At 42.1% G+C, this 14,416-nt stretch overlaps 1 protein-coding gene across 1 annotated transcript; it reads right to left on the bottom strand.

Moving 5' to 3' along the window:
• Positions 1 to 20: 20 nt before the first annotated feature.
• On the bottom strand, positions 21 to 10,535 carry SLC16A1 (solute carrier family 16 member 1). The gene is made up of 4 exons (XM_018560846.1): positions 10,289 to 10,535; positions 6,715 to 6,858; positions 1,986 to 2,840; positions 21 to 385 (listed from the first exon to the last, which is right to left on the bottom strand). The coding sequence occupies exons 1-4, from the start codon at positions 10,503 to 10,505 to the stop codon at positions 132 to 134; spliced, it is 1,470 nt and encodes a 489-aa protein (XP_018416348.1). The 5' UTR covers positions 10,506 to 10,535; the 3' UTR covers positions 21 to 131.
• Between the last annotated feature and the right edge of the window lie 3,881 nt (positions 10,536 to 14,416).

Consider the following 14,416-nt stretch of genomic DNA (forward strand, 5'->3'; position numbering starts at 1 on the left):
AAAAAAGGGGGAGGACACGTGCTTTAAATAAGGCTTAAAAATACAATCCTATCCCAATACCGGACTAGTGTGCAGCATCAGTGCCACCCTGTTGATTGTTTCCACACAGCGCTAAGCACAGAAAAAATGCCCTATATGTTACTTTCTTCTTCTTTTACATCATCTGCGCTCTGAGGAAGGACTGAGAGTTCATTGTTGACTTTGTGTTCTGAGTCACCACCATTTGCTTCTTGGCTCCTTTTTTTGTCCTCTGCTTTCTGCTCTTTTGCAAGAAGTCTGTAATGGATAGTCATCGCCACAATTAAGTAAACTCCAGATACGATAAGTACTGCTCCACAAGCTTGGTAAGTATACTTGTAGTCGCCATAAATGTCATTTAATCTGCCTGAATAAAACAAAAAATTAACAAAAAGTTAACTTTGCAGGAGTTAGATAAAACGTGAAGACTTGGAAACTGCATGTAAAAAAAACATAATACACCTACAGTAAAGAAAACCAAAAACACACTGATCAGCCAGAACATCATGACCACTAACTGGTGACGTGACCAGCATTGATTATCTTGTTACAATGGCACATGGAAATGGGTGGGATGCATTAGGTAGCAAGTGAACATTTTGGAGCGACTTTGACAAGGGCCAGCGCAACTCCAAAACTTGGGATGTTCCAAGTCTGCAGTGATCAGGGCATAGCAAAAGGGGTCCATGGAAAAAAATTATAAAATAACTGTTGCGACGACAGGTCATGGACAGCCAAGGCTCATTAATGTGTGGAACAAAGACTGGCTCGTACAGTCTGATACAATAGAAGAGCTACTGAGGCTGAAAAAGTTAATGCTGGCTCCAAAAGAAAAGATGTCTGAACACAATGCTTCACAGTTTGTTGGATATGGGGCTGCACAGCTACAGACACCAGTCAAGGTGTCCATATTGACCAGCGTTCACCATGGCATGTGGCCTGATCTGATTAATCACATTTTCTTTTACATCACGTAGATGGGCAGTTAAGTGTGCGTTGCTTACCTAGGAAAGAGATGGCACCAGGATGCAGGAAAACCAAGCCTCACCCACCTCGTAACTTACGGGACTTAAAGGATCTGCTACTGACAGCTTGGTGCCAGATACAGCATACCTTCAGTGGTCTAGTGAAGTCCATGCCTCAATGGGTCAGAGCTGTTTGGCAACAAAAGGGGGACCTTCTCAATATTGGGCAGGTGGGCATAACATTCTGGCTCATCAAATCTCTCCCTCTATATTAGGTGTTTATATCTATACATCTCCATATCCTTCATGTGCATCATTCATTCTTTAGATCCTTTGCTGCGTGTTAATGTGCATTTTATACAAGTCAAGCCCAGCCAAGACATTCTGGATAGAGTGAAATACATTTGAAAATGCCCTGATTTTTTTAATGCTTTTTGTGTTTGTCGTGAAGACTTACCTCATATGCTCTTCTGGTAACACTTGAAATGAGAATATTGGGACAGTGCATACGGTAAAAGCCTAACAAGTTGGGATAGAGTTCCCTCTATCCAAACTGCTTTTACAAATGCACATTCCGAGTCGGTCAAGCCGATGTTTTGATTTTTAGGGCTTGTGTTAGTGTTAATTACTTTGAATCTCCATTAAAAATCTATCGGGGTGAAAGCAGGATAGGAGGCAAATGTAACTTAATTTTGAAGTATCTCAGAAGGGTCTCAAACTGATGCAATCAACAAACCCAAAACCGATTTTAACGACACAGGCCCTAAGAGTCACTAACAAGCATAGGGAAGAATACCAACACACATTTACATGCTTGTTCTGGGTCTGTGACTCAAAACTATTGAATTCAGACAGCCAGGCATCTAACATTTTTAGAGAGGTCAGCGAGGTTGCTGAGCACTTTCGAAGAACACTTTTGGTTGCAGATGAACTTACGAATCAAACATATTCCATACGCTAAACATTCATGTGGTTACAGACAAACAAAAAACAGGTTCTTACCTAAGAGGGGTGGTCCAAGAAGAACAGGGCAACATTCTACGATCGTCACCAGTCCAACAGCACTGGAAAATCTCTGTGCACCAACCAAATCCATTAAGGTTTCAAAAAGGACAGAGCTTAGCCAGCCAAAAGCAAAGCCAAAGAAGGCAGCATAGATCGCAAAGCCAAGATAATCAGTTGATAAAGGTGCTAACAGGTGGCAAACTCCATTATAGAGCACAGCAACAGCAAAGAAATATTGCACCCTAGGTCTCACCCACTTGGTGTTTGCTACGATCCCCATAGTAGGTCTTGCAATCATATCTACAAAAGCAAGGATGGAAAGCAAAAAGGCAGCACGCTCTGGAGAAATCTGCTTGCTTTTTGCATAGTTGCTGAGGAAGACTAAAGGTGCAAAGAGACCAAAGAACATGATTGTGTGTCCAGACAGATAGATCAAGAATCCTCTATGAGTGAACAGGGAAAAGTCCAAAAACTTGTTAATTGTCTGAAAGAAAGTTGGTTTGGTTTTTGTTGTTCCATCAATAAGGTCTTTGTTAGCATCCTTGTCATCTTTGCATTTCCCAGCTTCCTCCAATACCTCCTTCGTCACTTTCTTTTTCAAATCATCAGGTTTAGGTCCAATGGGGCGCATTAAGGAGCCTGCAACGCAGCAATTGAAAAGAAGTCCTGCCAGTATCAAAAAGCTTCCTCTCCAACCAAAGATACCGTAGAGGTACTGATTTAAAGGAGCAAGTGTTGACAAAAATACAGGACTGCCTGCCATTGACAAGCCATTAGCAATTGGTCTTTTCTTGAAAAAGTATTTTCCAATCATTGTTAGAGATGGATTTAAATTAAACGAAAGACCAAATCCTGTGGAGAAAAATAAATAAAGTTGTGACACATGGATACCTTTGTACATGTTACTTAAAAGCTGCCACAGTTATAAATACCTACTACTACTCAATATAGGATTTTTTTACTTGCTTCTCTTGGAATACATGACACAAGCTACAAGTCTTAAGGTGGCCATACACTCTACAACCATCGCAAGACCTGCGATGATTGTACAGTAATTAAAAAAATACGATCTGCCCATCTTGGACAGGCAGATCGTACTCTTGATCATCGCAAGCCTGCCCCCGAGGGGCAGGCTTCCGATGATCGCAATGCTGAACGGGCAGTGTGCGCGTGCACACACCGGCCCGTCCGGCATTTGTCTCCCGAGCACCGTTCAAACCAGCCGAAAATCGTACGATTTTCGGCTGGTTTTCTAGCATGCTCCGTAGACAAAAGACTTGCGACCGTACAGTAGAAACGGTTGCACGTCTTTGTTCACACTGCTTGATTCTCGTACGATCGCGGGATTTCCCGCGACTGTCATACGAGAATCAAGCAGTGTATGGGCACCATTAAGGTCCCCACACACCTTACGATAATTGTACGATAATCGCGGGAAATCCCACGACTATCGTAAGGTGCGCGGAAGCCGTGCAACCTCTACTACTGTAAGGTCGCACGACTTTAAACTTACGAACATGGTGCAAACCCCGCCGAGCATCGTACGATGTTCGGGAGATAAAAGCCGGACGGGCCGGTGTGCGCAAGCACACACTGCCTGTTCGGCATTGCGGTAATCGGAAGCCCGCCCCTCAGGGGGCATGGCTTGCGATCATCGGAAGTACGATCTGCCTATGCAAGATAGGCAGATCATACGTTTTTTTTTAAAGTACCTTACAACCATCGCAAGACAAAAGTCTTGCGATGGTTGTAAGGTGTGTGCCCAGCCTTAGGCCCTGGGTTATATGCTAGATTCAAGTTACTGAACACTGGCAGAAGGAAAAAGCTCCAGGGACAGCCCCATATAACCCGTTTCTCACAGCAAGTTTCAGTTTTGTAGCAAGCACTAGGGAGATCATAGAACCAGAAGGGTCTGTGCTCCCTGGAATACAGTGTCCTGTACTCCAAAAAAAGATTTTACAGGCAAGTCACAAATCCCATTGTCAATTGTACAGTACAAAATACTGGCTGAAAGTTGGCCATACACCAGATTTCCAAACAAATACTTCTACAAAAAAAAAAATCTTTACCACCCAATGATGCCATCAGACACTTTACAAATGTCAACTGATATTTTATTTGCAACGTTTAATTTTGGAATTAATGGAGTTTGCCCAAACAAAAACCGAATACACGGTGAGATTCTTTCTTAACCCCTTTGTGACGGGAGACGTACAGTGTACATCCTGTCACAAAGTGGCTATATGACTGGCCACGTACACTGTACGTGCCGAGTTATATTGGCCTCTGTAATGCTGGTAACTGCTGATTCTCAGCAGTTCCAGTCATTAATGAATGCCTCACTATTGAGACATTCATTAATGAAATAGTTAAGCTTTTTTAAAAGCTTGTTTCTTTCATTAATGAAAGAATGAAGCCTTTACATTCAGATATGGGTTCGCTAAATAGCGATCCCGTATCTGACAGCTGAAGATAGAGAGGTAGCAGTGACTCACCTCTCTGCTATTCGTTTTGACACCTGGAGAGCCTGGCCCGATGTTAAGAGCCCGTTCACATTGAGCGATTTATCGCGCTGTAATTCCCACGATATCGCGGCAATTTACCGCACGATATGGCTCTCCAATGCTTCTCAATGGGGCAAAGGGTCCTGCTGTCGTGGGTCGTGGGTCGCTACAGCAGGACCCTTTTTTTGGAGCGGATTTAGCCGCGATTCAAGCTTGCTCAATGCAAGCATTTGCGCGATATCGCGCAAAATGCAAATCTCGCGACAAACACGCGATTTGCGAACCGCTCAATGTGAACGGGCTCTTAACATCGAGCCAGGTTCTCCAGGTGTCAAAACGAATAGCAGAGAGGCGAGTCACTGCTACCTCTCTGCTATCTTCAGCTGCCAGATACAGGATCCCTATTTAGGTCTTAATGATACATTTGTATCTAGTGGTTGAAATGTATCTCGAGTGAAATGTATCAGTTTTGATCGTCTAGGAACGATCAAAGACCTTTAGTGAGATCTGATTCTGACATGGTGTCAGGATCAGTCTCTAAAGTTATTATTAGCTGTTCCTAAGCTTGGAGCAGCCTGATAACAACTAAAAATTTTAAAAAGTTAATTTATTAAGCAGTCATAGTGATTGCTTGATATAAACTGACAAAAAAAAAAAATTTTTTTTTTACACTTATTTTTTTTACAAAGTGTAAAAAAAAAAAAAAAAAAGTGTACAAAAAATTAGGAAAATAAAACGTTTATATATAAATATATTTGTATACTATAATTATTATTAAAAAAATTCTAAAAATAATAATAATAATCAAAACTTGCTGCTGTGGAAGAATCACACAGCAAAAATGTAAAAAGTGTGTCAGTCATTTAGGAACAGAAACTAAAAACTAGCTGTCATTAAAGGAGAACGAGGCGAGTGCTTTTCACTCACCTCAGTTCTAGCCGGCCTATGACAATGAGGCTGTCACAGGTCGGCTCAGTAGATCGGGAGGTGAGCGAACACATACCGGTGTTCGCTCACTTCTCGATCTTGTCATGGCTCTCTGCCGTGACAGGGGAGGGGCTGATTCCCCCCTCCCATCCACCAGTGCTGACTGGCGGATGTCTGGATCCGCTCCAGCTGCGTTGTCTCAGTATACCGCAAACTGTAGCTCGCGGTATACTGAGCTTAGGGTGACGGGAGGACTCTATAGTTTGTGTCCTCCCGTTACCCTGAGAACTATGGGGAAAAGCTCTGACCCCATAGTTCTCCTTTAAAGAAAACATTTCCATCCCGCCCCTTTGAGTTTATCACTACAGTAGAAAATCAATCAAATTTGACACCCATCAACTAATAGAAACTCGAAAAAGTTTTTTTGTACGAAAGTGCTTTTAGAAATCTAAGCAGTGTATAGCCAACTCAAGTTAAGCCTGGGATGCCCAAAGCAGTATAACTGGAGGTGTGGGCCACCTAGCATACAACACTGTTGATCACATGAAGGTAGCACCTAGAAGGTAAGACCTATGGTCTAAAGGTGCCCATACACATCTGTGATCGTACCATAATCGGCAGGTGTATGGAAGGCATGCAACCGTTTCTACTGTAAGGTCGCACGTCTCCCAAGCAGGCTTGAAAACCAGCCAAGAATCGTACGATTTTCGGAGGGTTAGTGGCTTTCTTGAGACAAATGCCACACGGGCCAATGTGCACAAGCGCACACTGCCTGCTCAGCATTGGAATCATTGGAAGCTCTCCACTCAGCGGGGAGGGTTTGCGATGAGCGCCAGTACGATCTGCCTGTCCAAGATGGGCAGATCGTACAAGCTTTTAATTACTTTACAACCATCGCAGGATGGCACCTTAAGACAAAAAAAAATAAGCATTCTATACTAAAGCAAGTCTGTTTAGCAGCAAATATTCCTGCTGCCAATGACATTTCATGGTCACAGAGGCATTGATTACCCCATGATATATTAAATTACAAAGCTGCATTAGCCTTTCACATCTGCATAGTTATCAGCTTTAATAGTAAACAAAAACATGGCATGGTAAATAAGATATTAACACAAACCAGGGTACCTTACCAACCGCTCAAGCAATTTACATATTTTTTTTCGTTGTGGCACAAGTAATAAAGTTAAAGCATCACATACTCACATGGACACCTGCATATATAAAAGCTTAAAACAAATGAAGAAAAAGAAAAAGAAAAAAAAAAAAAAAAAAAAAAAAATCACACCCCTTACCTCCAATAACACCAATACAAAAGTAGAGTTGCGCAACAGTGTGACAAAACGAGGCACCAATTAAACCAATTCCAGAAAGAAGGCCACCAAGCATCATAATCGGTCTGCTTCCATACTTATTCACCAATACACTGGCTATTGGACCTAAAAGAAAAAAGGTTAAAATCATAATGTTGAGCTTACAAACAAATAAGGTTCCTTGTTCCAATGTTCCAATGTTAAAGTTGAACTCCAGGCTTACCCTTCTCTTCAATACAACAATGGAGGGATCAACAGATGATCCCATCCCATTGAGAGGGGTCACAGTGACTTAAATAGAGCCCTATGTAAAGAACTAATGTTCCAAGAAACCCAAAAATTACTCAAAAAAAACAACAGGAAAAAAAAAAACAGGAAAAAAAAAACCCTGCTAGAACTCACTGGAGCACCGATAACTGTGGAACTCCATACCACAGGCACGATTGCAACTCAATGCAGTGCATAGGATAGTATGCCGGTTGAGATGTGTACACCACGACCAGTGGAGGTCAGAATCCCAGGAGTCTGTCGGGGGGGTAGTTCTGCAGACTGTGCTGTGGTACCAGAGGGAGACCTGGTGCCTCCATCCGGCCATCGCCTGATCCTCCGGAGACGCTCGCCTTTCGACGAAGGAGACTTTAGGTCTAACTGAGCTTTGGTATCCTCCAGATCGGTACAGAAGTACATCTTGCCCTGGTACTAGAAGATACCACTTTTTTTTATTAAACGCATGAGAAGTAAATATGGGAAGTAAACTTTTTATTTCCCAGAAGTTCTCCTGCCTTTCCATGAATTTGGACGCAATCAATATCCAATCTGCCCATGGACACAGGTCACTTTTTTTATTTAAATGCAGCAAAACTATATGCACCTGAGCGCAAGTAAACAGTGTGAATTATACAATTTAAAATTACATTTAGAAATGCCCTATATACTCTTAATTGCATGCCTTTTGCCAAGAGAAAAAAAAAATTGCTTAAACATTTTGTTTTTATTCAGACAAGGGGGGCAACAGTGTCAGATGACACTGAGCAGCCAGAGCTATTCATTCAATATGTCTTATCTAATGCAACAATTGTGGTTAATCAAATTAACTAGAGCCCAGATGGCATCTATGCATCCTAGGATGTGTCATAGGTGTGCCTTGTGTTGCACTAAGTGCGTTGGAGGCAACATTAAGTGAATGACGGGACACAAGGGTGGGAATTTATCAAAACTGGAGCAGACAAAATCTGGAGCAATTGCCCATGGCAACCAATCACCATCTCTTCAGTTTGCTCAGTTAAGATTTGAAAATGAGAGAGAGAGAAGCTGATTGGTTGCCGTGCAAATCTGCTCCAGATTTTGTCTGTTTCAGTTTTGATAAACTCCCCCCAATGTGATTTGTTGCACTGAGTTGCCATACCTTGCATAAACACGTGGAAAAAAAAAACCACACATGCACCCACACCCAGGAGGGGGAATGGTCCCCTAATCAACCCAATATCTCTATTAATCCCTCTACTGATCCATTTGATTTTCTTCCCTTCTGTACTGTGAATGTACAGTGCATATCCTGTCACATGGAAAAACATTGACTTCAAATGAACATTACATTTGGTTTATCGGCAATTGTGCTGAGCTAGTGTATGAGCAGGGCTGGCACACAGTCTTCGCAGCAGGTCTTGAACAGAGCGTTTTAAAATCACAGAGACTAGGTCTATGCCTGACAATTAATGGCAAGGAGAGCGATTTGTGCTAGCAGTTAAAAAAAAATGCAATTGTTTCTAAAGGTTAGCTCAGAAATAGTATTGAGAAGGCAATCAGAAGCTGATAAGCCCGGTTTTCAATTTAACCTGTGACACTAACAATTTAGAGAAAAGGGTAAAGTGTGATGTTTACAGCAACTCCAGATTCAAAGAAAACTCCACTTAACTGCAAGAACACTCGCTTGGTCTAGGGCAGTGGTGGCGAACCTTGGCACTCCAGCTGTGCCAAAACTACATATCCCAACATGCATCTGCCTCTGGGAGTTATGTCTGGCTGTCAGAGCCTTGCAATGCCTCATGGGACTTGTAGTTACAAAACAGCTGAAGTGCCAAGGTTCGCCATCACTGGTCTAGGGTGTAAAGTGGTTAACTGTAAAGCCTTGGAAATGGCATTGCCTGACTGAAACCTGGTTGGATGACTGGAATTTGGCGGTCCAAATGCATGCCTGCTGGGGAGGTGCTTTGGGGTGCAAGAATGTATGCCAATGCAACACGCCTAGTGTGCACTAAACACACAGATGCCACATTAAGCACAATGACTGTGTACCAGCCCCAAAAAGGTTTTATACCAATGGATTTTTCCCTGCACATGTTTTCAATTGGACGTGAAATTAACAGAAGGTGATTTTGGTTCCAAAAGTAGTTCCTAATTAGATGGAAGTGGACTTGGCTGCCTATTCCTGGTGGAAATATCACTATCCCAGATCATGTCCACTAAATAAGCTGCAGGGATCCCAAGGCAGCACAACTGAAATCTACTGCTGTCACTGAGCGACACCCTCTAAAAGGTGCCCATACATCGTACGATAATCGTATCCGATCGACTTTTCGTACGACAATCGTAACGTGTGAATGTAGTGCCCGACCGATAGTACTGTACAATCGTACGACTTTTGACGGTCAAGCATGTTTGAAAACTTTGGTTGATCGTACGATGTTCGCATGGTTGGTGGCGTTTCCGTTCGTCAAAAGTCGTACGATTAACACTGCGCATACGAAAATAATTGCGGTCAATTACCGCAAGTCGTCCAGGTTTTTTTTTCTAACTACAGCTGATTGAACCTTGCGATAATCGGGGCAGGATGGGGCCGTCGTACGAAAATCGTACGACGGTTCGATCATCGGACGAAAAGTTTAGTCCGATAATCGTAAGGTGTATGGGCACCTTAAGGCTGGGTTCACACCTGGGCGTGTAGGAGTGTTGTTTCTGCTTGTTATTTTCAAGTTTTTTTCGTTCAGTGAAACCCGCGTTTTTATACCTCCCTGGCGGCATGATTTTTTTTTTCCTATGTACCTTTTTTTCGGGGTTAAACTTTCAAACTTGCCCCCGGTTCCGCCCCCTGCGACGCGACGGTACCCGGAAGTCGGCAGCGGCCGGAGGACACAGCAGGGATCGCGGACATGTGATCCTACGCTGTATTCTCGAGTGTGGCTCGGGGTTACCGCTTTGTTAACCCCAAGCCACACTCGGGAACAATGGATATGCGCTGAAAAACGCCTTAAAAGAAGCTCCTGTACTTGTTTGTCATAAGGCGTTTTTCAGCACGTTTCCACAGGCTGAAATACGCCCATAGTAAATGGGATTTCACGTGCTGAGCGTTTTTCGGCGCTTCGATCAGCGCTGAAAAACGCCCAGGTGTGAACCAGGCCTTAAGCTAGCATGAAAACCAGTAGCTTAGATCAGTCTCATATTTCACCAAAATAAAAAAAAATAAAACCTTTTTATGTAGAACTTTAAAAAAAAAAAAGCAGATCTTTGACATTTAAATGTATCCTTACCTCCACCATACATTTAAATGTATCCTTACCTCCACCATACATGACTGCTAGCATTATTGAAGAAATCCAGGAAACTTCACTGCTTGTTGCATCAAATATTACTTCTATGTCTTTAAAGAACACCGTAATGGATTTGGCAAAGGCATACGAGAAACCAATAGATATAAAGGCTCCGCCTACTACTGCCCAACCCCAGCCTCCTTCTGGGGGTGTGTAGCCTACTGGACCGCCAACGGCAGGTGCCATGTTTGTGGCTTCAAACTCTCGTCTTCAAAGACCCTTAAGTAGAGGAAAAGAAAAGAAAAAAAATATACATTACACAGCCATTTAAGATTGATACACTAGTGTCTGGAAGTCATAACATGTTGAAGCTTGAAAAGCAGGTAGACAGTTCTCAAAAATGTGCATACTCCTGACAGAATTAGTAAAAATTAAAGCCATTTTGTTGCTGCACCAATACTATAAAACAATGTGCTTACACTATGCTAAACTGCACTCGTAGAAGCATCACATTTCTGTTTGAATATAATTTGGAGTGATGAGACCAAATTACCTTTAAGGTCACAACCATAAATGCTATGCTTGAGGAAAAGTCAACCCAGCCTATGAAAAGCAACAAACCATCCCTACAGTAAAGCATGGAGGTGCATCTCTTATTTAGGAAGTTGTAGGCTAAAGTGGTAAGAGAATTTATTTAGTCAAATTTGGAAGCAAGATCCCCTCCAATACATTGCGATATGTTGTATTAGCTTGCAAGCCAAGCATGGGGAGCACATGGACTTCTCAAGCAGGACAAAGATTGTAAACATAATGACAAGTTAACTTTTCAGAGGCTCTTTAGTAGCCATGACAAACTCCGGAGCTCTTGAGACATCAGCCACTTGAGACATCCCAAACATACAGTTGCTAGACAACCAAAGTACCTGGATGATTTTTGCCCAGGACAGCTTACCACAGGAGAAAAAAGGGTAGATTCACAATTATCACAAGAGACTGCAAGCAGGAATTGAGGCTAAGGGTGTAGATTGAGGACTTTCAGTGATAATCAGGGTCTGTAAACAGGACCATGTTATTTCCTGTATTGTCATGGTTTCAACAATGTTCCAATACTGAATAGTTTAATTTGAAAATAAGCATGTTTGATTTTGATCACTTATGTTTTCTTGCTTAAACTTCCTGGCAGAAATTTGTAAGATGTGGACCTATAAGCACAACGGTCCATACAATGTTTAGATATATATGAAGGAATTATTTTACCCGAAGGATTTGTATGTGCCTGCAGGCGCTGCCAGACAGAAGAATTAACTTGTACAATGCATAACTTGAAATTCAGCCTGACAATGCGCTACAGGAAAGACCAAGACAGTGTCAAAGATTAGGCATGCACCAATACTGACTGGTTCTTTACTCTTCTCCTTGGATTGCATTTGATTGGTCCACAGTGAAGTGGGTAAGGATGATCGATATTTCACCATGATGCGATTATATTATGTATCATGATTGTTGTAGCACTCATATTGCCGTTCTATACAATTATTAGACCACCTCCTCTTCTTAGACCTCCTATGTGCTATATTGTCTAAAGGGATTGTATTTATTTTTTTGATCACAATATTGTCCATATCATATGGTATTAGCCGTTTGTATTGACTTAGTCATATTCATGTTATTGGATTCTACAATCATGTTTACCATAACCCCTCTGGTGGAAAGGGATGAGTGTTAGAAAGGTCTTCATGTATCTTGTGCAATTTCATAAAATTGACACCCACTTTCCCCAACATTTCAGTTGTGATTGATAACACAACTATCCAAACCTCCCCTCATGCCAAGGTCCTAGGTGTCATCCTTGACTCAGACCTCACCTTTCTTCCCCACATCCAATCGCTATCCAAATCCTGTCGCCTTCATAACATCTCAAAAATACGCCCCTTCCTCACCAATGACACCACAAAACTACTCATACACTCCCTTGTTATCTCTCGTCTTGACTATTGCAACTCCCTCTTCATTGGCCTTCCACTACACAGGATATCCCCCCTTCAGTCTATCATGAATGCAGCTGCTAGACTCATCCACCTAACCAACAGCTCAGTGTCTGCATCCCCCCTCTGCCAATCCCTGCACTGGCTTCCACTCGCAGAGAGGATAAAATTCAAAATATTAACAGTCACCTATAAAGCCATCCACAACTCCGCCCCCAGATATATGTCAGACCTTGTCTCTAAGTATCACCCTAACCGTCCCCTCTGCTAATCCATTGACCTCCTGCTTTCCAGCTCCCTTGTCCACTCCTCCCATACTCGCCTCCAGGACTTCTCTAGAGTCTCTCCCATCCTCTGGAACTCTTTACCCCAACCTGTCCGTCTATCTCCCACCTTGACTGCCTTTAGGCATTCCCTAAAGACTCATCTCTTCAGGGAAGCCTATCCCAGCTCGACCTAACCACTGAACCTTCACATTCTCAAAAAATTCATTCCCACAGCTACCTCCTCATGTATCATTTCCCCCCTCCTCTTTCAGATTGTAAGCCCTTAGGGGCAGGGCCCTCCTTACCATCTTGTCTTGAATTGTATTGTAACTGTAATGTCTTCCTTATATTGTAAAGCGCTGTGCAAACTGTTGGCGCTATATATGTTATAATAATAATAAATAATAAAATAATAATAAACACACACAGTATTTTGTGTCTTTTTACTTGCCAATTGGTGCCTTAAATAAAATAAAAAACCCCAACTGCTTTCTTGTACTTTTTATTGCACCAATACTAGCATTGATATCAGTGCTGTTACTAGGCATTTTCCCAATTATTTGTACTCTTGAAAATGCCCCGATACTAAAGTTTTTAATTTTTTAATCGAGTCGGCTGCCTGAGGTTCCGTGCTTCCTCGGGACCTCGTAGTGGCTGATTGACCGGGACGGTAAGGCCACACATCTTGCAGAGACCGGCGCAGACCTGGTCAGACGCAGAGTAGATGGCTTCATATTATTCCACATTGCTGTATAATGTATTGCTGGGATTTGGAGTTCCTCTACAGCTTGGAGTCAGTAGCAGAACTACCTGAGTTGCATCTGTGACTGGGCCCTGGTGCTCCACCACTGTCCTAAAATCATTAGTCTGCATGGTTTTAGAAAAACATGAAATGTATGTGTATACAAGTATAAATAGGTCCACGTTCAGTTGCAGAAAAGCAAGTAGACAGAATTTAGGAGGTTACATTTACCTAGTATTAGGTTTTCTGGGGGAAAAGCTGGATGTTAAAAACTACCATGCCCAAAACACCCCTGCCAAATTTTACTTATGTACTTTTTTTTGTAAAAGGTCCTGAGTGGTTTTTACTCTTTCTAAAAGCTAGCAAATTATAAAAGCAATACCTGTATTTAAAAGATTAACAGCTTCTAAAATTCTAAAAAGGGATTTACTGATCAATTACACTGGAGTTCTTAAAGTGTATTTCAACACAAACATGTAACAGCTTACCAGTCCTTAGATGTGGTGGCTGCATTAGTTTTATTTTTCCTTTATTTTCCTGGTGATCCTACCAATAAAACACTTCCTGTCTTAGGGTGAAGATGCTTACTCACTGCACCTATTGAGGAACAGCATTGTCAACCAAGGTCAGAAAAATGCTTGGGTTACAGAACACCTACACCTCTTCGATAGTGGAGATGCATCCTGCAGTTTTAACTACCTGTCCTAGAGCAACACTCACCTACCCCTCTGCTGCAGTCCTAACACACTTACTGTTCTAGGGTGACACGCACTCCCATGAAGGGTATCTATAGGGGCATTGTTGTTGGAAGCTGCACCCCTCATCTGGACTACAAACATGCCCCCTTCTCCTCATCACCATTACAGAGGGAGGTGCTCTATCGTTCACAGAAGAGAACTTGAGAAGCCATTTAGTGTGCATCCATTGTAAGTAATTTCATCAGTAATTGAAAAAGCTTAAAAACCTTTTGACTTTAAGATCACCAACTTTTACCTTGCAGGCAGATAACACTGTTGTGGGGGCCACAGTAGAGAAACTAATACATATAAATGATCATTTCTATAAAAGAACTCCGTTTTTCAGAAATTTAATGCTCCAAGAATTTAAATATGGTTCTCAATCTATCCAAATAGTTTTGAAAAAAAAAGATCAAGTGATAGAGTC

Source organism: Nanorana parkeri, unplaced genomic scaffold (genome assembly GCF_000935625.1).
Source record: "Nanorana parkeri isolate BGI_ZX_2015 unplaced genomic scaffold, ASM93562v1 scaffold481, whole genome shotgun sequence".
NCBI classification, from domain to species: domain Eukaryota; kingdom Metazoa; phylum Chordata; class Amphibia; order Anura; family Dicroglossidae; genus Nanorana; species Nanorana parkeri.